The sequence below is a fragment of the Silurus aristotelis genome, assembly GCF_946808225.1.
Source record: "Silurus aristotelis genome assembly, chromosome: 24".
Classification (NCBI taxonomy): domain Eukaryota; kingdom Metazoa; phylum Chordata; class Actinopteri; order Siluriformes; family Siluridae; genus Silurus; species Silurus aristotelis.
Window position 1 is genome coordinate 502588 of NC_139597.1, and position 23754 is coordinate 526341.

The 23754-nt window shown below is 41.4% G+C and overlaps 2 protein-coding genes across 3 annotated transcripts in view; both read left to right on the top strand.

Moving 5' to 3' along the window:
* LOC310719382 (myelin-associated glycoprotein-like) overlaps nt 1-23754 on the top strand; it is a 33758-nt gene that overhangs the window by 4459 nt on the left and 5545 nt on the right. For both annotated transcript variants that reach the window (XM_083529045.1, XM_083529046.1), the window contains exon 6: nt 16791-17048. In XM_083529045.1, coding sequence (XP_083385171.1) covers nt 16791-17048 — 258 coding nt within the window. The remainder of the gene's footprint in view (nt 1-16790; nt 17049-23754) is intronic.
* Nucleotides 14789-16776, top strand: LOC310718856 (sialic acid-binding Ig-like lectin 14; the record flags this gene model as incomplete). The annotated part of the gene is made up of 5 exons (XM_083527918.1): nt 14789-14854; nt 15605-15671; nt 15917-16283; nt 16392-16708; nt 16762-16776. Exons 2-5 carry the CDS (start codon nt 15627-15629, stop codon nt 16774-16776), a joined length of 744 nt encoding a protein of 247 aa, XP_083384044.1. The 5' UTR covers nt 14789-14854; nt 15605-15626.

The following is a 23754-nucleotide window of genomic DNA, read 5'->3' on the forward strand; positions in this document are numbered from 1 at the left end:
ACCCATTATAGTGATCCCATCTACCAGGTCTGCAGACAAACTTCTGCTGACCAGGTGACCTACACTAATCTAAACTTACAAATCAGCAATCACCAACTACTGTGGTCTGTGACAGTGTTGCATCTTTTAAACAAGAGGAAAAAAAACCATAATTCCAATGTGCTTCAAGGCGACTGACGGTGTCTCCATCAGTGTCTCGTTTCAACAACTAGTGTCCTGACACAAACGAGACTTATCAGAAGGTCCAATTTCCTGCCGTTCACATATTGTCCAAACTACTCTACAGATCACACCATCACCTCCATCTGGGTTTCCACCACATAGGACACATATGTGCACATCCTACTCATGGACATCAGCTCAGCATTCAACATCATTTTTTAGCACCTAATCAGGAAGTTGAGCCCATTGGGCCTGAATATCTGTCTGTAACTGAATCCTAGGCTTTCTGACTGGAAGACCTCCAGCATTACCAGACTGAGACACCAGGCCCCACAGGCTGCTAACACTCTGACTCACAACTGTGCAGCAATGTACACCTCCAAACACATCAAGTTTGCTGATGACATGACTTTAATGGGTCTCATCAGCAAGACCAAAAAGTCAGCATACAGAGAGAAAGTGCAGATGCTAACTGTCTGTGTAAAGCTAACAACCTATTGCTGAATGTGGATAAAACAAAAGAGATGGTTGTTGACCTGAGGAAGACAAGGAGCAATCACTTGCTGATGAACATCTCCTTCATGGAGACCATTAAGATTTCCAAAGTCTTAGGTGTTCCCATGGCAGAGAACTTCTCCTTGTCCTTCAAACCCATCACCACTGGTAGGAAAACCTAGCAGCATCTCTAATTTCTGCAAAGTCTGAGGAAAGCCCATCTCCAAGCAGTCACTATGTTCTACACAAGGACTATCAAGAAAAGTCTTCAGAAAGTCTTGCAACACTTTTCTCCACACTCTCTGTGCATTAGTCAGTGTTCACTGTTATTCTCCGTGCCATTGTTCTGTTCTTATCACAGCGTTTGCTTCGGTTGCATTTTATACACATTTGCATTACATTATAGTTCTGCGTTCTTTTCTGCAGTAGCTTATAGGAATATTATTTCATTTCACAGTGAAGTGTACGAACTGCATGTGGTTCAAATGACAATAAAACCACTTGACTTGAGGTTCCTAAGGTTATGAGATGGAGTGATTAACAAGTTCACATTGACTCTTCTGGGCAACATTACCAGCTAAATGAAGCAATTCTACCCCTTTCTTTCACTTACATCATGACAGAAAGGTGGAAGGTTGGAAAAACAATCCCATAATAATTCAGTATTACTATGTGTGGAAGACCTTTTGGACTCAGAGAATGAAGAACCAGAGGTCTGCAGCAATTTACACACAGAACCAGCTTTATCTTGAGTTTCTACACACCGACACGTCTCTGTGTGGGTTTTCTTGCATTTATTTATTTATTTCCTTTTCTCTCTTTTATCCTCTTCCACACTCAATGCAGTAGAGAACACAGATTAGTCAGATCCCAAACAGGTGTTTCTTTCTCACTGCTCGTCTTCTCCAGCTCCGCCCTCTATTCAGAAAATAATACTTGACCACGCCCCCTCTGCCACATACCCACAAAAGTGCTCCACCACTGAGTGCTGCTTTTACCTGAGTGAAAGGCTGCTGGCATGACTTTGACCACTGCACTGGATCTGACGCTCCCTTTTTAGTGAGATCAGTCAGCAGGCTCGTGATGTCTGAATAATTAGGCACAAAGCACAGATAACAGCCAACCAGTCCCAGAAAGTGTGGGCTGGCTAAAAGTTGGGTCCATGAGAAGCTGAAACGTTGCTGTTGGACCAAACAAACAAAACAGAAGTGTGTAAACTGGTGAAAAGCAAATGGAGTGGCGTCAGTGTGTTGATCTGCCAGTATCCTTTGGTTATATACACTGTAGTGTAAAAGCACCCCATGCCTAGCAAATCAAGCAGTTCATCGACGCGAGTCATTGGATAGCCGTCAAATTTAGACACTGCATTGACTTTTCAATAATCCACACAGAACTGGACCAACCTGTCGCTCTTGGGCATTAAGACTAAGCATAGAAATGAGTTCCTTTTTTGTGTTTGGGTAGTCAGTATGGGCGACTGCGCACCACTACACCTGAAGTCTCTATATGGTGTTTGTTCATCTGGCCCACAGCTCCTCCCTCTTGGAAACCACCGTTGTTAAAGACACAGGTACCACCTCATTCAATGGTTTCAGGAGATTGTGGTGGAACACCTGGAGTGTACCACCTCCCTCTGTGCACCTAACCTCAGAGTTGATGTCTCCAACTCACTGTGTAACCTCAAAGTATCCTTTGCCATTTTGCATGTAATGTAGAGCTTGACTCCAGTAGTAACATGGGAACTTCTCTCCCGGTGCATATTCATGCAGCTGCGTGCCCCATTATACAACCAGGACTTCCATTCTTGAGTCTGCAGCAAATTCTACACTGTTAATTGACCCAAAGTGTAAATTATTTTCTGTTAGAAGGTCACAAATTTTTATGGATTTTTATGGACATTTAGCACTCCATGCAGCATTTAATATTGACATTTACATTTATGACATGTAGCAGAATCCCTTTTTCAGAGCGAAATACATAAGTGCTTTGAGTCTCTATCGATTAATAAATCAACACTGGTAAGATACCATTAGCCTACAACTCAGGAAAATCGGGAAAAAGCGCTAGTTCAAGAGTTTCAGGAAGAGGTAGGTCTCACTGGGAAAACCCTGTGGAAACCTTTGTGACCTCATGGGGGACATAGGGGCTCGGCCATTTATTCCAGTTCCATGCATCCTCTGAGTCAATTTTTTGAGAGTTTGATTAAATCTCTCCACTACACCGCCTGTCTGTGGATGATAAATGCTAGTACAGAACAATATCTTCCTCAAAAATTCATATGGTTCACATAGCGTTCATGCTGTGATCAGTCCATGCCCCCTCTGCCACATTCATCATTTCATCATTTCATCTTCTCCCGCTTATCCGTAATTCGGATAATATGCACAATATGCCACAATCTGACTCTTCTCACAGCAATGCACACAACAAGATGCAGGATTAAAGATGGTCAGTCACTGACATTGGAAGCATTACTGCAGTCATCATCTGGATGGGGAATCATCTTGATTGGATATATTCAGGTAGAAGCAGAAGGTGTCAACTGTTCTTTGAAAAAATAATGGTTGGCTGTTGTGATGACATAAAGACCCAAACTCAAATCCTACTTCTGGCAAGGAAGTGTGGCTGACCACCATAAAAAGCAATACCAAGAAGGAGGTGTGTGACCACAAAGGAACGCAACACAAGAACATTTGTTTCAATATGTTTGACACTACTGCAGATGTTTGATTTTACACTAATCTCTCCCCCAAACCCCCCCCCCCCCTCTTTGCTCTCTAAGATGCTCCTCAGGTCTCACCTACATCCACCTGTAACAGTGCTCAGGATTTAATCATGTGCTCCTGTGAAGTTAAAGGAAATCCATTTCCTAAACTTGTGTGGCATTTTTCTGGTGAAACTCTCCTTCCCTCTGAGAGCACATCAATCCGAGAGGAGCCTGTGGGTGACACAGGTTTAAAAAGCTTCATTACATTCCATGAATTGTTTATAGACACGCCCACTCTGCAGTGTATTGGCATAAATACGATAGGCGTCGACACACACTTGTTCAATCCAATCAAATCAGGTGAACAGCTACAGTGGTGTAATAATTACTTCTGTCTAAATATATTGTATCAAGTATAAATGAATCAAAATCTATTCAAATATTTTTGTTGTTGTTTCTCAGAATGCACCCACACTGCAGTAGATTATCTGCTTCTGTTTCTTACTGTGGCTTTCCTTCTGTGTGTTGCTGTTATTAGTTTTCTCATCTATAAATTAAAGCAGTAAGTCACACTTGATCATTTTCAGTAATATTTCTACCAGTTGATCTGGATGTCAGAATGTTGCATTATATTTATTACAAATCCAAATTTAATTCAATTACCTTTTACAGATTTTATGGAAAAATAAAGGTGAGTATTGAATAAAAGAGATTTCATTTCTGCAGAATGTTGTATTCATGAACATTGGTGATGTTCTGCATGATGATGATGATGATGAAATTGTACTGTCTGTTCAAGGTTCTCAAGAGTGGGAATATTTATGCTTCTCTGCAGCTCTCTGCTCCAAACACGTATGAAATTCTGCAGACTCACAGAGGTGATGTTGACTCTGTAACACCATTCATTATTACAGTGAGGAAAATAAGTATTTGAACACGCTGCTATTTTGCAAGTTCTCCCACTTAGAAATCATGGAGGGGTCTGAAATTGTCATCGTAGGTGCATGTCCACTGTGAGAGACATAATCTAAAAAAAAAAATCCAGAAATCACAATATATGATTTTTTAACTATTTATTTGTATGATACAGCTGCAAATAAGTATTTGAACACCTGAGAAAGTCAATGTTAATATTTGGTACAGGAGCCTTTGTTTGCAATTACAGAGGTCAAACGTTTCCTGTAGTTTTTCACCAGGTTTGCACACACTGCAGGAGGGATTTTGGCCCACTCCTCCACACAGATCTTCTCTAGATCAGTCAGGTTTCTGGCCTGTCGCTGAGAAACACGGAGTTTGAGCTCCCTCCAAAGATTCTCTATTGGGTTTAGGTCTGGAGACTGGCTAGGCCACGCCAGAACCTTGATATGCTTCTTACAGAGCCACTCCTTGGTTATCCTGGCTGTGTGCTTCGGGTCATTGTCATGTTGGAAGACCCAGCCTCGACCCATCTTCAATGCTCTAACTGAGGGAAGGAGGTTGTTCCCCAAAATCTCGCAATACATGGCCCCGGTCATCTTCTCCTTAATACAGTGCAGTCTCCCTGTCCCATGTGCAGAAAAACACCCCCAAAGCATGATGCTACCACCCCCATGCTTCACAGTAGGGATGGTGTTCTTGGGATGGTACTCATCATTCTTCTTCCTCCAAACACATTTAGTGGAATTATGACCCAAAAGTTCTATTTTGGTCTCATCTGACCACATGACTTTCTCCCATGACTTCTCTGGATCATCCAAATGGTCATTGGCAAACTTAAGACGTGCCTGTGTTACGCCTCTGTATAAGAGGAATTAGAAAATATGACAGGGACACAATGTAGCTTCAGTCACGTCCAATGTTGTAATGCATTTACCATGAACAGCATAAAACATTTACACAGTATCACACTTACACATGTTATTTTCCCTTTGCATGACATAATGTCTCTCTGAGAAACTTCACGATTAGAAAAAATATCAGCTGGTAAGTTATAACTCTATCTTACTAAAATACCTGAGTTAACCTTCAACATGAGTTACCAAAAACATATCAAAATGTATTCACAGCATCTTAAAACAGTATTGACAAATAACCTTAAAAAAGTACATTTAATAAAAGATTATTTAAACAAAATAGATTAAACTTTACTCTGTAGTATTTAAAACAATAAACAGCACAATAGATATTCTTTAATTCTAAACAATGCTGTTTTATAGTTATTATTAATTCAGAATACACTTAACATTTTACCCTCAGTAATAGCATTGTGCTTACACATATAAACTATCTTGCCTCTTCACATTAAACACTCTTTAAACACAATTTTCTTAAACTTTAACAATAACAAGTTTTTCCTCATCCCTATGACATAAAACGTATACACACACAGAGAAAATGGTGGCTGCGATGTTAACCCTAGATCAACGTGCTCCACCATGTGCTCCACAGCTAGCACGCAGGCTACACTGGCCAACACTTCACACTAGTCTGCTAAATGCGCTTACATAAATACAATCATTATTCCTTACAGAATTAAACACATATATGACTTGTTCACACATTATACAACCCTCGTTCTTACCTGTATAAGAGGAATTCGAAAATATGACACGGACACGATGTAGCTTCAGTCACGTCCAATGTTGTAATGGACGAACGTCAGCTGCACGCACTCCGCACACAGGCTGAACGAGGCATTAGCAATCGATCACAAACAGATCATTAAACTTACGGCAAAAGAAAGTGAAATGTAAACAAGCAAACACTGCATATTGTAATGTAAATAAAACAGCATTTTAAACACAGATCATCTTTTGACTTATATCAAACCGTTCAATGTATCAGTATCACATCATTTTTTTACATCCTTACACCTGGACATGTGCTGGTTTAAGCAGGGGAACCTTCCGTGCAATGCATGATTTCAAACCATGACGTCTTAGTGCATTACCAACAGTAACCTTGGAAACGGTGGTCCCAGCTCTTTTCAGGTCATTGACCAGCTCCTCCCGTGTAGTTCTGGGCTGATTTCTCACCTTCCTTAGGATCATTGAGACCCCACGAGGTGAGATCTTGCATGGAGCCCCAGTCCGAGGGAGATTGACAGTCATGTTTAGCTTCTTCCATTTTCTAATGATTGCTCCAACAGTGGACCTTTTTTCACCAAGCTGCTTGGCAATTTCCCCGTAGCCCTTTCCAGCCTTGTGGAGGTGTACATTTTTGTCTCTAGTGTCTTTGGACAGCTCTTTGGTCTTGGCCATGTTAGTAGTTGGATTCTTACTGATTGTATGGGGTGGACAGGTGTCTTTATGCAGCTAACGACCTCAAACAGGTGCATCTAATTTAGGATAATAAATGTAGTGGAGGTGGACATTTTAAAGGCAGACTAACAGGTCTTTGAGGGTCAGAATTCTAGCTGATAGACAGGTGTTCAAATACTTATTTTCCTCACTGTATATAATTAACTTCCATGAAACATCTGAAAGAATTCATATAAAAATGTATTTTGTGTTTCAGAGGGAAGACTTCAAGAGAACAAAGTCTGAAAAACTGCACAAGCTTCCTAAAAAAGTTTATTTGTTGGTCTGTTTATTGCTGTTTTGTTTATAAGTTATTTTGAGGAATAAAGCTGAGAGCCTGCAGTGCTCCTGCACATTATGAACATTTGTCAGTCTTCACCTGTTTATTTACTATAAAAAGCTCATGGATGATAAAAACCCTTACATTTGGACTGTTAAAAACTGAGGAGTTGGTTCTGTATATGTTCTGTATATGTTGTGTATTACCCTTTCCTTGCCCCTGATTGGTTGAATTGTTGAATTTGCCTAGCAATATAAACACACATTTTTCCTATTTTTGACCTGAAATAGTTTGATGATTTTGATTTTGCACACATAAATGTCTTGCATGTAGACACATAACCTGTTCAAGAGTCCTCTGTTACCACGTTATCTTTTATTACAGTTTACTGACAGTAGCAGGCCGTCAGGGGCTGCGAGGCTTCTCTGCTGGCCTAAACACAGAATCATCGACTTTTTAATCTTTTCTCTTTTTTTTATTCATTATATTTATTAAATTATTCCCAATAGTCTATTCTCTTCATTGCATAGCTTTTCTCTTGGTGTCACTGCTTTAAGTATCATGTGTTTATGTTTCTATCCAATCAGATTTCAGACACGTAGTGTAAAGTACATGTTGCTTAAAGGCCCTTTAGAAGTCATCCAGCACCATCGCCATTTTCACATCCTTTAATTGGATGGTCAGAGAGCTTCACTAGTCAGAGCTCACAACCCGCATCTGTATCAAAATGCACAATCTCAAATCTATTCATGTGGATCTAATAGCTGTTTTTAATTCCACAACGACTGATGGTAAAGAAATTGATTCAGTCGCAGAGATAATTACAAGGACATTTATAAGACAGACTTTTCTGGAAAAGCTGGACATTGTGAGGAAATACATTTGTACAATCAAACCCAACGTCAGTGATCTGTTGGACGAATCCAGACAGGGGAGTAGCTTTCACTTTTGCTCCCTCATCCCAATGAAGATGGTTAGAAAAGACAACAGCCACTTCTGCACTTAAAAAAAACTCCCACACACATCCACACCAGAATTGACCTCCTGCCAATCACAAGCACCCGCTGAAACCTCCACACTGTCAGATACTCACTGACTGGCATTTGACAACCGGAAAGCATCTTGCACAGCAGCACAGGTATGGTTCTCTGACTCTGCTACAAACTTGACATAGTGTTCCCTAACTAAGCGGTAGCTAACACGACCATCAACAAAAGGTTGCCTATTCGAAGTGTCTGCTATTGTGTTCTTTGACCCAGAAAAAATATTTAACATCGAATACAAGGCGGTGAGATTAGCCACCCACCTTTGTTCACAGGCATCAAGCCTCGCTTTGGTCAAGATGTGCGTCAGGGAATTATTATCTGTCCAAGCTGTGAATCTGTGAATTTATCACATATAGCCCACTTAAGCACAAGAAACTCAAAGTGATGTGAATATAAGGTAAAAGGACAAACATCCTTTATCTAAAGGAACAAGGCCTCGAAGTCAGTATCAACATACATAATCTTCTTTCGGCTGCTTCCTTTAAGGGTCTCTACAGAGGATCATCCCTCTCCATACCCCCGGTCCTCTAAAATCTAAAATGTCTTCCCTCACCACATCCATAAACCTCCTCTTTGGTCTTCCTCTTTTCCTCCTTCCTGGTGGTTCCATCCCCAACATTCTCCTACCGATATATATACCCCATGTCCCTCCTTTGCACATGTCCAAACCATCTCAATCACACCTCCCTCACCTTGTCTCCAAAACATCCTACATGCGCTGTCCATCTAATAAACTCATTTCTAATCCTGTCCATTGTCATCACTCCCAATGAACATCTCAACATCTTCAGCTCTGCTACCTCCAGCTCCGCCTCCTGTCTTTTTCTGAATGCCACTGTCTCTAATCCATACAACATCTTAGGTCTCACCACAGTCCTATAAACTTTCCCTTTCACTCTCACAGATAGTCTTCTATCACAAATCACTCCTGCTATCACTTTTCTCCACCCACTCCACCCTGCCTGCACTCTTTTCTTCACTTCTCTAACACACTCTCCATTACTCTGCACTGTTGACCCCAGGTACCTGAACTCCTCCACCTTTTCCACCTCTTCTCCCTGCAACCGCACCCTTCCACTGCCCTCCCTCTCATTCACACACATGTACTCTACTGACTTTCATTTCCCTTCTCTCCAGCACGTACCTCCACCTCTCCAGGCTCTTCTCCACCTGCTCCCCACTCTCAATATCATTTGCAAATATAGTCCATAGAGACTCCTGACCTCGTCCTTCAACCTGTCCATCACCACTGCAAACAGGAAAGGGCTCAGAACCGATCCTTGATGCAGTCCAACCTCCACACACTTGGAACAGCTAATCCATTTTTCATCTGTTTCCCGCTTCATAATATCTCGCTTAAAGGGAAATCAATGTCATGTTTTAAAAACCTTAGTAAGGGATGGCACACAAACCAGCCATTAGGGAGGCACAAGCCAGTGCACTCTTAGTGCCGGTCCCAAGCCGGGTAAAATGGGGAGGGTTGCGTTAGGAAGGGCATCCAGCGTAAAACATGTGCCAAATCAAATATGCGGGTCACAAAAGAGAATTTCATACCAGATCAGTCTAGGCCCAGGTTACCAACGACCACCACAGGTATCGTTAGCCGACAGGGTACCGGTGGAAATTGGGCTACTGCCGAAGGAGGAGAAGGAGAGGAGGAAGACGTCTACAGAGACAGCAGGAAAAGGAGAAGTGGAGGAGAGTGGAGGTTCGGGTTGGTTCTTTAAATAATGTAATGGGAGAGAGATAGCTGATATGATGGAGAGGAGAAAGGTAGATATGTTATGTGTTCAGGAGACCAAGTGGAAAGGGAGTAAGACCAGGAACATTGGAGGTGTTTAAACTGTTCTATCATGGTGTGGATGGAAAGAGAAATGGTGTAGGGGTGATTCTGATGGAAGAGAACGGTAAGAGTGTAGTGGAGGTGAAGAGAGTTTCTGATAGGATGATGATCGTGAAGGTGGAAGTTGAAGGCGTGATGATAAATGTCATTAGTGCTTATGCTCCACAAGTGGGCTGTAAGATGGAGGAGAAGGAAAAATTCTGGAGTGAGTTAGATAAAGTGGTAGAAAGGGGTTTCCTAGGAATGAAAGATTGGTGATTGGGGCAGACTTTAATGGGCATGTAGGTGAAGGGAACAAAGGTGATGAGGAGGTGATGGTTGGTATGGCTTTAAGGAGAGAAATGTGGAAGGGCAGATGGTGGTAGATTTTGCTAAAAGGATGGAAATGGCAGTGGTGAACACGTATTTTAAGAAGAAGGAGGATCATAGGGTGACGTACAAGAGTGGAGGAAGGTGCACTAAGGTGGACTATGTTCTATGTAGGAGATGCAACCTGAAGGAGATTGGAGACTGTAAGGTGTTGGCAGGGAACAGTGTAGCTAGACAGCATCGGATGGTGGTCTGTAGGATGGTTTTGGAGGTGAAGAAGAAGAGGAGGAGAGCGAGGACTAAAAGAAGAATAAGATGGTGGAAACTAAAGGAGGAAGACTGTAGTGTGAGGTTCAGGGAAGAGGTCAGACAGGAGCTCGGTGGTGGTGAAGAGGTGCTTGATGATTGGGGAACTACTGCAGAAGTGATAAGGGAAACAGCTAGAAGACTACTTGGTGTAACATCTGGAAATTAAAAGGAAGACAGAGACGTGGTGGTGGAATGAGGAAGTGCAGGAGAGCATAAGAAGAAAGAGGTTGAAGAAACAGAATTGGGATCAACAGAGTGATGAGAAAAGTAGGCAGGAGAACAAGGAGATGCAGCAGCAGGTAAAGAGGGATGTGGCGAAAACCAAGAAAAAGGCATATGAGGAGCTGTAGGAGAAGTTGTACAATGAGGAAGGAGAAAAGGATTTGTAGCGATTGGCCAGGCAGTTTGGAAATGTGTTGACTAGTAAGGAGAGTGTGTTGAGAAGGTGGAGGGAGAATTTTGAGCAGCTGATGAACGAGTAAATTAGAGAGAAGGTTGGATGATGTGGAGATGGTTAAGCAGGAAGTGGATAGGATTAGTAATGATGAAGTGAGAGCAGAGATTAAGAGGATGAAGAGTGGAAAGTCGGTTGGACCAGATGACATACCAGTAGAAGCATGGAGATGTTTAGGAGAGATGCAGTGGAGTTTTTAACAAGATTAACAGGATTTTGGAAGGTGAGAAGATGCCTGAGGAATGGAGAAGGAGTGTGCTGGTACCGATCTAAGAATAAGGAAGATGTGCAGACCTTCAGTAACTAGAGGGGAATTCAGTCACACCATGAAGTTGGGAAACTGTAGTGAAAGCCAGGCTGAGAGAAGAGGTGACCATCTGTGAGCAACAGTATGGTTTCATGCCGAGGAAGAGCACCACAGACGACTTATTTGCTTTGAGAATGTTGATGGAGAAGTATAGAGGACAGAAGGAGTTTTAGATTAGATTAGATTAGATTAAACATTATTGTCATTACACATGTACAAGTACAAGGCAACGTGGCAATTTGTGTTTGTGGATTTAGAGAAGGCGTATGACAGGGTGGAGAGAGGATTTGTGGTATTGTATGAGGAAGTCTGGTGTGTCAGAGAAGTATGTGAGGGTGGTGCAGGACATGTATGAGGACAGTGTGACAGCAGTGAAGTGTGCAGTAGGAACGACAGACTGGTTTAAGGTGGAGGTTGGACTGCATTAAGGATCGGCTCTGAGCCCTTTCCTGTTTGCAGTGGTGATGGACAGGTTGTCGGACAAGGTCAGACAGGAGTTTCGATGGACCATGATGTTTGCAGATGATATTGTTATTTGTGGTGAGAGTAGGGAGCAGGTGGAGAAGAGCCTGGAGTGAAAGTCAGGAGGAGTAAGACAGAGTACATGTGTGTGAATGAGGGGGGGGGGGCAGTGGAGGGGTGCGGTTGCAGGGAGAAGAGGTGGAAAAGGTGGAGGAGTTCAGGTACCTGGGGTCAACAGTGCAGAGTAATGGAAAATGTGTTAGAGAAGTGAAGAAAAGAGTGCAGGCAGGGTGGAGTGGGTGGAGAAGAGTGATAGCAGGAGTGATTTGTGATAGAAGAGTATCTGTGAGAGTGAAAGGGAAAGTTTATAGGACTGTGGTGAGACCTGAGATGTTGTATGGTTTAGAGACAGTGGCATTGAGTAAAATACAGGAAGTGGAGCTGGAGGTATAGGCCAAAGATCTTGAGGTTTTCATTGGGAGTGACAAGGATGGACAGGATTAGAAATTAGTTTATTAGAGGGACAGCAAATTTAGGACTTTTTGAGACAAGTTGAGGGAGGGGAGATGTTTTGGACATGTGCAGATTAAGGACATGGGGTATTTTGGTAGAAAAATGCTGAGGATGGAGCCACCAGGAAGGTGGAAAACAGGAAGGCAAAGGAGGAGGTTTATGGATGTGGTGAGGGAAGACATGCAGGTAGTTGGGTTGAAAGAGGCAGATTTAGAAGACAGGGGGCGACCCCTAATGGGAGAAGACAAAATAATAAGAATAATTAGTAAGGGATGGCACATTAGCAAACAAGTTAGAAAACTTACTTATTAACTATTTAATGTCTTTTTTAAACATTTGAGGCAACCCTCCCAATTTCTTCAGAATTAGGCAAGTAAAGAGAATACAAGCAGTTTTTTACCAAGATGTAGGTCATCAACCATAGGGGAGTACTCAGCAGGAGAAATATGCCCCTCTACCGAAGGAGTAATCAATGGCACAACAGATGGAGCAGGACTATGGACACCACTGGCGACGAGCATAATACTTTTTTAACAGGTTGATGTGACATACACGGGTACTATGTCTACGATCAGGTGTACTGAGGAAAGTAGTTAGTTGGACTCAATTTCTGCTTCACCTAATAAAGGTCCAGCAAACCAGGTCTGGAGAGACAATCCCGTCACAGGTAATCATGCAAATACTAAGTTTCCAATTCAAAAGGAGCGGGAGACACACGCTATGAGCCTTGCGGTCATACCGCTCTTTCATAGCCTCTTGGGAAGAACGCAGGGCAACACCTACCTTTTCCTTCGCTAACTCCAAACTTACATGAAGATGTCAAACATTAAAGCAAACAGTAAAAGAGTCAGCCCTCATCCCAATCCTTACCAGTTTCTACACAGAACATCTGCAACATGGTTTGAAAGTTTGGTGAAAGTGCTTCAAAGCACCTTGCGAAACTGGATGGTAAGCACGTCAAAGCTGGTGGGAAATTTGCAACATGCCTATAACATGTGGAAAAACCTGGGATGTGAAGTTTGTCCCATGATCGGTTTTATGTACTTGGGTAGTCCAAAGGTAGTTAAAAACTTAATGAGAGCTTTAACCACTGCTTTTGATTTGAGGGTACGCATGGGGAAACCGGGTGGCAGAACACATTACAGTTAACAAATAATTACCAGAGCGGGTTTTAGGCAATGGTCCAACACAATCCACAAATGATCCGTTCAAACGGGTCTGTGTTAACTACAATGGGGTTTTAGGGAAGCAGGCGGAACAGTTTGGTTAGTTTTTTCTACTAACTGACAGGTATGACATGTCTTGTCGTACCTTGTAACATTACTCTTAATACCAGGCCAATAAAAATAATGCAAGATACTGGTGAGCGGACTTCACAGCATTCCTAAAGTTTTGCCAGTATGCTTCCAGTACGTGCTAATATGCATGGAGCATTGTAGCTTTCACAGTCTCATAATTCAAACTCTGCTCAAAAGTGAGGGCTGAACACGCTTCCTGTACCTTACCATACAGTTTACACTGTAATAACAAGGTCCATAAACTTTTTGGCTTTTGGCCAAACGCGATCAACAATCACAATCCTTGTTCATAAGCATCTACTCGGAATAATGGCACTAACTGACGGCTTGGCTAACATCAAAGCAAATGGACACAGTCAAGGACTCGGCTGGGGTGGTTGGGCGGTGGCCTAGAGTGCAATGGAAAATGGGGTCTTTGCTGTCGGGGACCTAAATGTCCATGGCAGCAGCACCAGCTTCCGCCGCTGATCTGCCAGTTTGAACGTTTTCCTCACAGTTTAATGTACCGTTCCTGAATTCGCAAGATCTGCGTTTGGTACTCCTGCCGCTTAATCTCCACCTCCGGCGCTTTTAGTGCAGGCTGCCAACCAGGATCTACTGTACGGGCCTGAGGCTGCTCACCACTTGCTTCAGCCTCTCCCAGCTCAGTCATGGCCTCCATTTTGCCAGGAGCATGGAGAGGTTGGAAAGGTCAGCAATAAGGAGCAGATCACCTTTCCTGGACCTTTTAAATTCTTCCACTGACAGATACACAGTTTGATTTTTAATCAAGTTTAATACCACCAAACGAGTTTGGAAGCTCCTTACCGGAAAGAAAAGTAACAAAAAAAATACATTACAAGGATTGCCCTCTGGTGGTTTGAAGAGAAATTGTCCAAGGGAGACATGACTTATGTTAGTTCATTCAATTAGTGCACTAATTTTCATTGTGTTAATAATTAATATATGTTAAACATCTATCTATCTATCTATCTATCTATCTATCTATCTATCTATCTATCTATCTATCTATCTATCTATCTATCTATCTATCTATCTATCTATCTATCTATCTATCCATCCATCCATCCATCCATCCATCCATCCATCCATCCATCCATCCATCCATCCATCCATCTTGAATTCCTTCAGACAGCCCTGCTGTATGTAATTGTTAAATCACTGTGTTCTCATGTATTTTATTCTCTTGTATGTATTTCTGAATCTCTGTTAGTAGTAGTAATCTGTTCCCTTTCTTTTCTCACTTCCCTGATTTTTTTTATAGTCACGTGTCACTGTCTTCACTTCCTCCTTTCATCACATCTTTGGTTTAATTTCTACAGTTTCAAATCCCTGACATTTCTAATTCCTATTTATTTCAATTCATCTGCAGTCTTCTGGAAGATCATCAGGTAAAATTGCATTCATTAATATTTTTATTAGATTTTTGATTTTTCTGTTTAATAAACGATTCTCACATCTTGACCCACTACTGCTGCACTTAAATCTGTAATAGTGGCTGGTAAAGGTGGAGGATTTTTCTGTGTTTGAGAGAAATTCAGACAGCAGTTTAATATTTTTGTTTTTGTTTCTGAAGTGAAAATAAATGATATTTTACTAAAAAATAGAATTTAAACACATTTTACTTTTTAAAAACTGTTACAGGTTAAAATGTCTAAATAAGAAATAAAGGCAGTGTCCAGTATTTATAGTTTTTTCTTTTCAGTAATGGATTTAGTATTATTAATAATATCAGGGGTTTGTGTGGGTGAAATGAAACTGAAATGTGAAAAATGAAATGAAATGAAATTCTTTGACAGTAGAGAAAAACATAAAGACATTTATTATATTTACATTCTACAGCATGATACCCCTAATCAGGTTGTGTTTCATTTTGTTCACATATATGGAGTTAAAATTATTATCAATTTAAGGTTATATATATTTTTGCACTTCCCGTGGGTTCACCACCTGCAGGAGGGACCGTAAGGGACGGTGCTGTGAGGATTGGGCAGCGGTCGAAGGCGGGGGTCTGCTTAGACTGCTGCCCCCGAGACCCGAATTACGGATAAGCGGGAGAAAATGAATGAATGAATGAATATTTTTGCAGTTATAAGTTCACTGACTAAGATCAATTCCCATTGCGTTGGTTTTCTTCTCAGGTGATCTTTCCTGAATGGAGACATGAACTCAGTAAAGACAATCATCATTATTTATTCTCTATTTCAAGGTTGGTGTAGAATTAAATTGTTGCTTTGTAAATCGATCAGGTATTTATAGAACTGAGTGATTTGTTCATTAGTGTGTGATTCTGCAGGATAACTTTAGTTTAGAGTGACATTTCTACACCTGTTAATGGTTTGTTTCTAAAATGTGTTAAACAGTGTGTGATTGTTTTACTGCAATAAAAGTTTTTTTTGTGTGTGTGTGTGTGTGTGTGTGTGTGTGTGTGTGTGTGTGTGTGTGTGTCTGCGGTTGTTTTGTGTAGAGAATTCTCCATCAGTCTACCAGAGAGTGTAGAAGGTCTGGGAGGACTCTGTGTTCTCGTACCCTGCAGTTTTGAGATTGAGGAGCAGTATGATGAAGATCTTCAGGGAAATCCTGCAGGAATCTGGTTAAAAGACGGCACTAATCATAACTATTATAAAGTCTTTAACTCTGGAGAACCTACAGAGAACACGATTAAAGGGAAAATAACAGGAGATCTCCTCATGAAGAACTGCACCACCATCTTCTATAACATTAGAAGGAAAGACAGTGGAGTTTATTACTTTAGATTAGAAGCTGCAGGACCACTGAGAAACACGTACACATCTTCATCAGTGTCAGTGAGAGTTGGAGGTGAGAGCTGCAGCAGTGTGTGTGTGTACAGTGTAACTGTAATTACACTCATGATGATCTGGAACACATTTCAAACTCATCTGTAATGTGATACTGTGTGTTTCTCAGCCTCTCCAATCAGTCCATCAATAACACTGTATAAGGAGGATCAGGAGAAGCTGGAGGACCAAAAGCAGGTGCTGGAGGGAACTTTAGTGAGGCTCATGTGCTCAGCTCCATCTCCTCCATGTCTCCTAAATCCTTCCACTTTCACATGGAACTTCCTGCCTGAGGAGGGAAGACAGGAGCAGAACCACAGCAGCAGCTTCAGCTCCTCTCAGCTGAACTTCAAAGCTACTCACCTTCATCATGGACGTGATTTCACCTGTACTGTCACCTACCAGTTTCAGAACTTCAACAAATCAAAACAGAGCTACATGTTCTGTGTAAGTGCTGATTATTCACTTCATATTCATCTCATGTTTAATAACTCATGGAGGCTCCTAAATCCTGATCTTTCTCCTTCAGATGGTCCTAGAAACACCTCAGTATCAGCATCTCCATCTGCTTCAGTGCTTTTGGGGAGTTCAGTGTCTCTGAGTTGCAGCAGTGATGGAAACCCTGCAGTGCTGAACTACACCTGGTACAGAGAGAACGGAGAGCAGATAGGAACCGGAAACCATCTCACCATCAACACCACTGATTCTCCACACAGTGCTTTATACTACTGTAGAGCTCAGAACCAGCATGGAGATCACAACTCTTCTATCCAGCTGGATGTTCTGTGTGAGTACAGAGCTGGAGTTTGCTAATATTAAGTCACACAGAAATGTGGATGTTGTTCTCAGCCATGTTCTTTAGTGTTTAGAAACAGGGCTTCAGATCTTTAGCTTTGGTTTGGGGTATTTCAAAGTCATTGTATTCATGTTGGAAATATGAAAAAAGGGAAGCTGAAACATCACAGCTGCAGAAATATTCAGACCCAATACAGTGGAACCCAGCCAACATTTTCATGTGGGCCCCATGTGGGTTTTTGATGGGCTGTCACTTGGGCCCTGCATGGGCAACCCAAATGGGGCCCAGAGAAATTTGTCCATCAGCTCCACATGGTGTGTTAGCCCAGAAGGGCGAATGATGGGTCCATTGTGGGCTTTAAGTGGGGCCCGTATAGCTGTTCTTTATATGGGCCCATTTGATTCCCAAATAGGTGTTAAAAATGGGTCCCAAGTGGGCTACAAAAAGGACCCTGGGTGACAGTGGGTGAGATTTGGGTCCCATTTATCAATTTCATCATTGATTTCTGTTGGTGAACTTAACGTGTACTTAATCTTACTATGGAAAATCCACTGTCAAACCATTTCAAACCTTAGTTACAATGTAAAACTGTTCCTGACCAAACAAAGAACTAATATTAGTTGATTGTATGTGCTGCTCTATGTTTAAAATTACATGGTTGAGTATTTGAACTGAAATGAATGAAATAAATGACTTCAACTCAGAATGTGTGAATCACATTTAATTTAAATGAATTCAAGTAAAAAAACAGGAAACAGCAATAACAGAATTACTAAAGTAGAATAGTTCACTGGTGGGTCTATGCAGGTTCCTCGGCTGCACACCTACAAAACAGTAAAGAAAGAGAAGACAGAAAAGGCAATTTAGTAAATTTTAATATACTACCATTCACAGCAGCATCTAAAAAACATGCATCAATATAATGAAGACATATCCTAGAATCTCATCAGTGAACTGTTCCCACCTCTGCCTCACACAGTAATAAATTATGCCGGGGGACCAGTCATGGAATCCAAAACTTATGAATGTAACAATTTAAATATCAACCTTGCGTCTGAACTTGACTCTTAAACGAATATTTGGCTTTTGCCAAAATCCAGTGATTGAACAATGATTCTGATCAGCTGAAAGATGTAAGTCACACCTCGGATCACGGTGGACCAGAAAGTTCAACGCACTGCAACTGAAGAAAACATAACAAATAGAAAAATCACCAGCAATTTAAGAAAACATCATCATCAGTTAAACACCATGTGCTGCAAATCCTCACAACGCAACTAAATACAGAAACGTCCTGCAAATCCTCACAACACAACCAATTAATTTACACTGCAAACAGCACAGACCACAAAATAAAAGTTTCATGGGGACCCCAACAAGTAACTACCCCGGGACTGCTTGTTCAGTGTCTGTTCGTCACTGGTGGTGTTGATGATCTGAAAGATGAGTTTTTTGTTTATTTTAACATCCTGATCATGATTCCTGGCTTTGCCAGTTAACATAATAACGTTTTACAGTTAACTGTGTATTTCATCAGATTATTTAGGATAATAATATCCAAAAGGCCAAGGAATCATAAATAAACAATGATAAAATAAACAAACATCTCACCTTTCAGGTCATCCACAACACCACTGACGCATAGACATTGAACAATAAGCAGCTCCAGACGGGTTTGTCACTTGATGTGGTTCCCTTTAAACTTTTATTTTGTGATCGGTGCTATTTGGTTGTCTTGTGAGGATTTGCAGTGTGTTTCTGTGTTTGGTTGTGTTGTGAGGATTTGCGGCGTGTTTCTGTGTTTGGTTGTCTTGTGAGGAGTTGCAGTGTGTTTCTGTGTTTGGTTATGTTGTGAGGATTTGCGGCGTGTTTCTGTGTTTGGTTGTGTTGTGAGGAGTTGCGGTGTGTTTCTGTGTTTGGTTGTGTTGTGAGGATTTGCAGTGTGTTTCTGTGTTTGGTTGTGTTGTGAGGATTTGCAGTGTGTTTCTGTGTTTGGTTGTGTTGTGAGGATTTGCAGTGTGTTTCTGTGTTTGGTTGTGTTGTGAGGATTTGCAGTGTGTTTCTGTGTTTGGTTGTGTTGTGAGGATTTGCAGTGTGTTTCTGTGTTTGGTTGTGTTGTGAGGATTTGCAGTGTGTTTCTGTGTTTGGTTGTGTTGTGAGGATTTGCAGTGTGTTTCTGTGTTTGGTTGTGTTGTGAGGATTTGCAGTGTGTTTCTGTGTTTGGTTGTGTTGTGAGGATTTGCAGTGTGTTTCTGTGTTTGGTTGTGTTGTGAGGATTTGCAGTGTGTTTCTGTGTTTGGTTGTGTTGTGAGGATTTGCAGTGTGTTTCTGTGTTTGGTTGTGTTGTGAGGATTTGCAGTGTGTTTCTGTGTTTGGTTGTGTTGTGAGGATTTGCAGTGTGTTTCTGTGTTTGGTTGTGTTGTGAGGATTTGCAGTGTGTTTCTGTGTTTGGTTGTGTTGTGAGGATTTGCAGTGTGTTTCTGTGTTTGGTTGTGTTGTGAGGATTTGCAGTGTGTTTCTGTGTTTGGTTGTGTTGTGAGGATTTGCAGTGTGTTTCTGTGTTTGGTTGTGTTGTGAGGATTTGCAGTGTGTTTCTGTGTTTGGTTGTGTTGTGAGGATTTGCAGTGTGTTTCTGTGTTTGGTTGTGTTGTGAGGATTTGCAGTGTGTTTCTGTGTTTGGTTGTGTTGTGAGGATTTGCAGTGTGTTTCTGTGTTTGGTTGTGTTGTGAGGATTTGCAGTGTGTTTCTGTGTTTGGTTGTGTTGTGAGGATTTGCAGTGTGTTTCTGTGTTTGGTTGTGTTGTGAGGATTTGCAGTGTGTTTCTGTGTTTGGTTGTGTTGTGAGGATTTGCAGTGTGTTTCTGTGTTTGGTTGTGTTGTGAGGATTTGCAGTGTGTTTCTGTGTTTGGTTGTGTTGTGAGGATTTGCAGTGTGTTTCTGTGTTTGGTTGTGTTGTGAGGATTTGCAGTGTGTTTCTGTGTTTGGTTGTGTTGTGAGGATTTGCAGTGTGTTTCTGTGTTTGGTTGTGTTGTGAGGATTTGCAGTGTGTTTCTGTGTTTGGTTGTGTTGTGAGGATTTGCAGTGTGTTTCTGTGTTTGGTTGTGTTGTGAGGATTTGCAGTGTGTTTCTGTGTTTGGTTGTGTTGTGAGGATTTGCAGTGTGTTTCTGTGTTTGGTTGTGTTGTGAGGATTTGCAGTGTGTTTCTGTGTTTGGTTGTGTTGTGAGGATTTGCAGTGTGTTTCTGTGTTTGGTTGTGTTGTGAGGATTTGCAGTGTGTTTCTGTGTTTGGTTGTGTTGTGAGGATTTTCAGAGTGTTTCTGTGTTTGGTTGTGTTGTGAGGATTTGCAGTGTGTTTCTGTGTTTGGTTGTGTTGTGAGGATTTGCAGTGTGTTTCTGTGTTTGGTTGTGTTGTGAGGATTTGCAGTGTGTTTCTGTGTTTGGTTGTGTTGTGAGGATTTGCAGTGTGTTTCTGTGTTTGGTTGTGTTGTGAGCTCTCTCAGCCACCGCATAAGATGCCTTGAGGATCAGTAATTTATAAGATATTTTTATCTCAGGGTGAGGTACTCCTTTAATTAAACAGAGGCATAAACAGTGATCAGGATAAAATATGATGAATTGTGCAGCACTAGCTATAGGTTATATGAATTACACTTCCGGCTGTACTGCACTCCGATCATGATCCTGCTGAGCTCTCAAAGCACGGTTCCTTCTCTGTCTCCTGCATTTGTGAACCGTTTACCAAGCGCTTTCTCCAGCTCTTTCTTACTGACAGTTTTCAGCAAACGGTTCTGCTTCAGGCTTCCTGTAAAGCACAAAAATTATATAAAGAAGAGCACGCTACTGCATCAACCAGGGCACAACCCATTATTTGTATACATGCAAGTTACATGAGCATAAGACTATCAGTAAAAAAATTAAAAAGACTAAAAATCACAAGGTTGTAATCACCTTCTAATCCACCATTTGCCCAAACTGTTAACTGATCTGAGTAAATGATGTTAAAATGACACAATACCATGCAAAGAGTTAAATGCATCAATATGGTGAATTTCAGGCTTTGTTGTGATTAATGTGTAGAATAATTAGTGGGGTCTTGAACACAGATCGATTATTAAATTCGTACTGGTTCACTTTGGACCGTGAATATGAACAAACCACTGTAACATTAGTTTAAGTTTCTTACTTATAACGATGTTTTGTCTTCAAAAAGCCTTAGTGAAGCTAACACAGAAAGTGTTCGACTTGACTGCACAGACTGAAGCGTGTTTGACATAAAAATACAGTGAAAGTGATTCGGAAGAATACCGAGTTTTCTGCTCTTGGATTTGTCGGTCTGCACTGCACGGCTTCAAGCCAAACACATTTGCTTATGCGTGGAGTTTACTTGATGTTCAGTGTGAGTACTTACAGAATGTAGATACAAGACCTTTTATTTTTACCTCAGTACCTTACATAATATTCCAGTATTTCTTTTCTCTTGTGGTGCTTCAGGAACTAGCAATGTAAGAGATCTCACAAAAACTTTGTCATTCACTATCTAAACTATTTGGTTGATTCCACAAAAGTATTAGTGGTTCCTTTCAACAGATTCATGTCTCATGTAAACACTTACACTGATTTCCAGGATTGTTGAGACCAGGTTAGTGTTTCACTCGACAGCAGGAAAGCAGAAGGAAACAGGATGCTAGTTATTATCTCACTTGAGGATAACAGTAAGGAGTATATCTTGGCTTGTTCCAGGTTGCTTATTTCTAATGTGAGATAATGCTCAAAAATGTAATCAGGAAGGAAAGACAGTGCATCACTGAGGCCACAAGGCAAACGTAAATCATTTGTCAAATATTTTACTACAACCAATATTCTAGTAGAACCAGCCCCTGTGACATTTAATTATATTATCTTATGAACAGCAGAGACAGATAAGTAGAAGTTTATCTGTCTCCAAGAAACCTGGACGAAATCCACCATCTGATTTTCTTCACCACAGAATTTTTCTTGCACTTCTCTGTACTTTCCACATAACAGGGAAATACCAAACATTTTTGTGTCCTCATTTTGTAAGTTTTGAAAAGTCCCAACATGTATCTGTGTTTGTGTGTGTGTTTGTGTGTGTGTGTGTGTGTGTGTGTGTGTGTGTGTGTGTGTGTGTGTGTGTACACAATACAGAAATGTACATGTGAAAAAAAGACACTTTTGTAAACATTTGTTGTGCTTTTCAGGGATCTCTTAAAGGCAGCTGTGTGGTTTTATGTTATTTGTTATAAAGTTTTGGAGCATCTATACTACATCATGCCCCATCAAATTGTTAGTGAAGCTCCTCAGGACATCTTCAGGACAGAGGCATCTTCAGGACAGAGGAGATTACTTTGCACTTTGCAGTTTTTCTGTAACATGACAAGACGATGTGATTTGTTTTGAAATGAACTTTATAACTTTATATTAACAAAGATATTACTTCTCTCAGGAAAATTTTATATAAATACTTACATCATGTAATATGAGGATAGGTGGATGCAAATGCAGTTATAAAGCATTTTATTAACAAATCAAACAAATATTGCAAGTTCAAATCAAATCCATAATCACATCCATAACACAGGTGAGGGTTAGACAATCTTCTTCTTCTTCTTTCGGCTGCTCCCATTAGGGGTCGCCACAGCGGATCATCCGTCTCCATACCACCCTGTCCTCTATATCTGCCTCTTTTACACCAACTACCTGCATGTCTTCCCTCACCACATCCATGAACCTCCTCCTTGGCCTTCCTCTTTTCCTCCTACCTGGTGGCTCCATCTTCAGCATTTTTCTACCAATATAATTCATGTCCCTTCTCTGCACATGTCCAAACCATCTCAATCTCACCTCCCTCACCTTGTCACCAAAACGTCCTACATGCGCTGTCCCTCTAATAAACTCATTTCTAATCTTGTCCATCCTCGTCACTCCCAACAAAAACCTCAACATCTTCAGCTCCGCTACCTCCAGCTCCACCTCCTGTTTTTTACTCAATGCCACTGTCTCTAATCCATACAACATCGCAGGTCTCACCACAGTCCTATAAACTTTTCCTTTCATTCTTGCAGATACTCTTCTATCACAAATCACTCCTGTCACTCTTCTCCACCCACTCCACCCTGCCTGCACTATTTTCTTTACTTCCCTAACACACTCTCCATTACTTTGCACTGTTGACCCCAGGTACCTGAACTCCTCCACCTTCTCCACCTCTTCTCCCTGCAACCGCATCACTCCACTGCCCTCCCTCTCATTCACACACATGTACTCTGTCTTACTCCTACTGACTTTCATTCCCTTTCTCTCCAGCGCATATCTCCACCTCTCCAGGCTCTTCTCAACCTGCTCTCTACTCTCACCACAAATCACAATATCATCTGCAAACATCATAGTCCAGGGAGACTCCTGTCTGACCTCGTCCGTCAACCTGTCCATCACCACTGCAAACAGGAAAGGGCTCAGGGCCGATCCTTGATGCAGTCCAACCTTCACCCTGAACCAGTCTGTCGTACCTACTGCACACTTCACTGCCGTCACACTGTCCTTATACATGTCCTGCACCACCCTCACATACTTCTCTGACACACCTGACTTCCTCATACAATACCACAACTCCTCTCTCGGCACCCTGTCGTACGCTTTCTCTAAATCCACAAATACACAATGCAGCTCCTTCTGTCCTT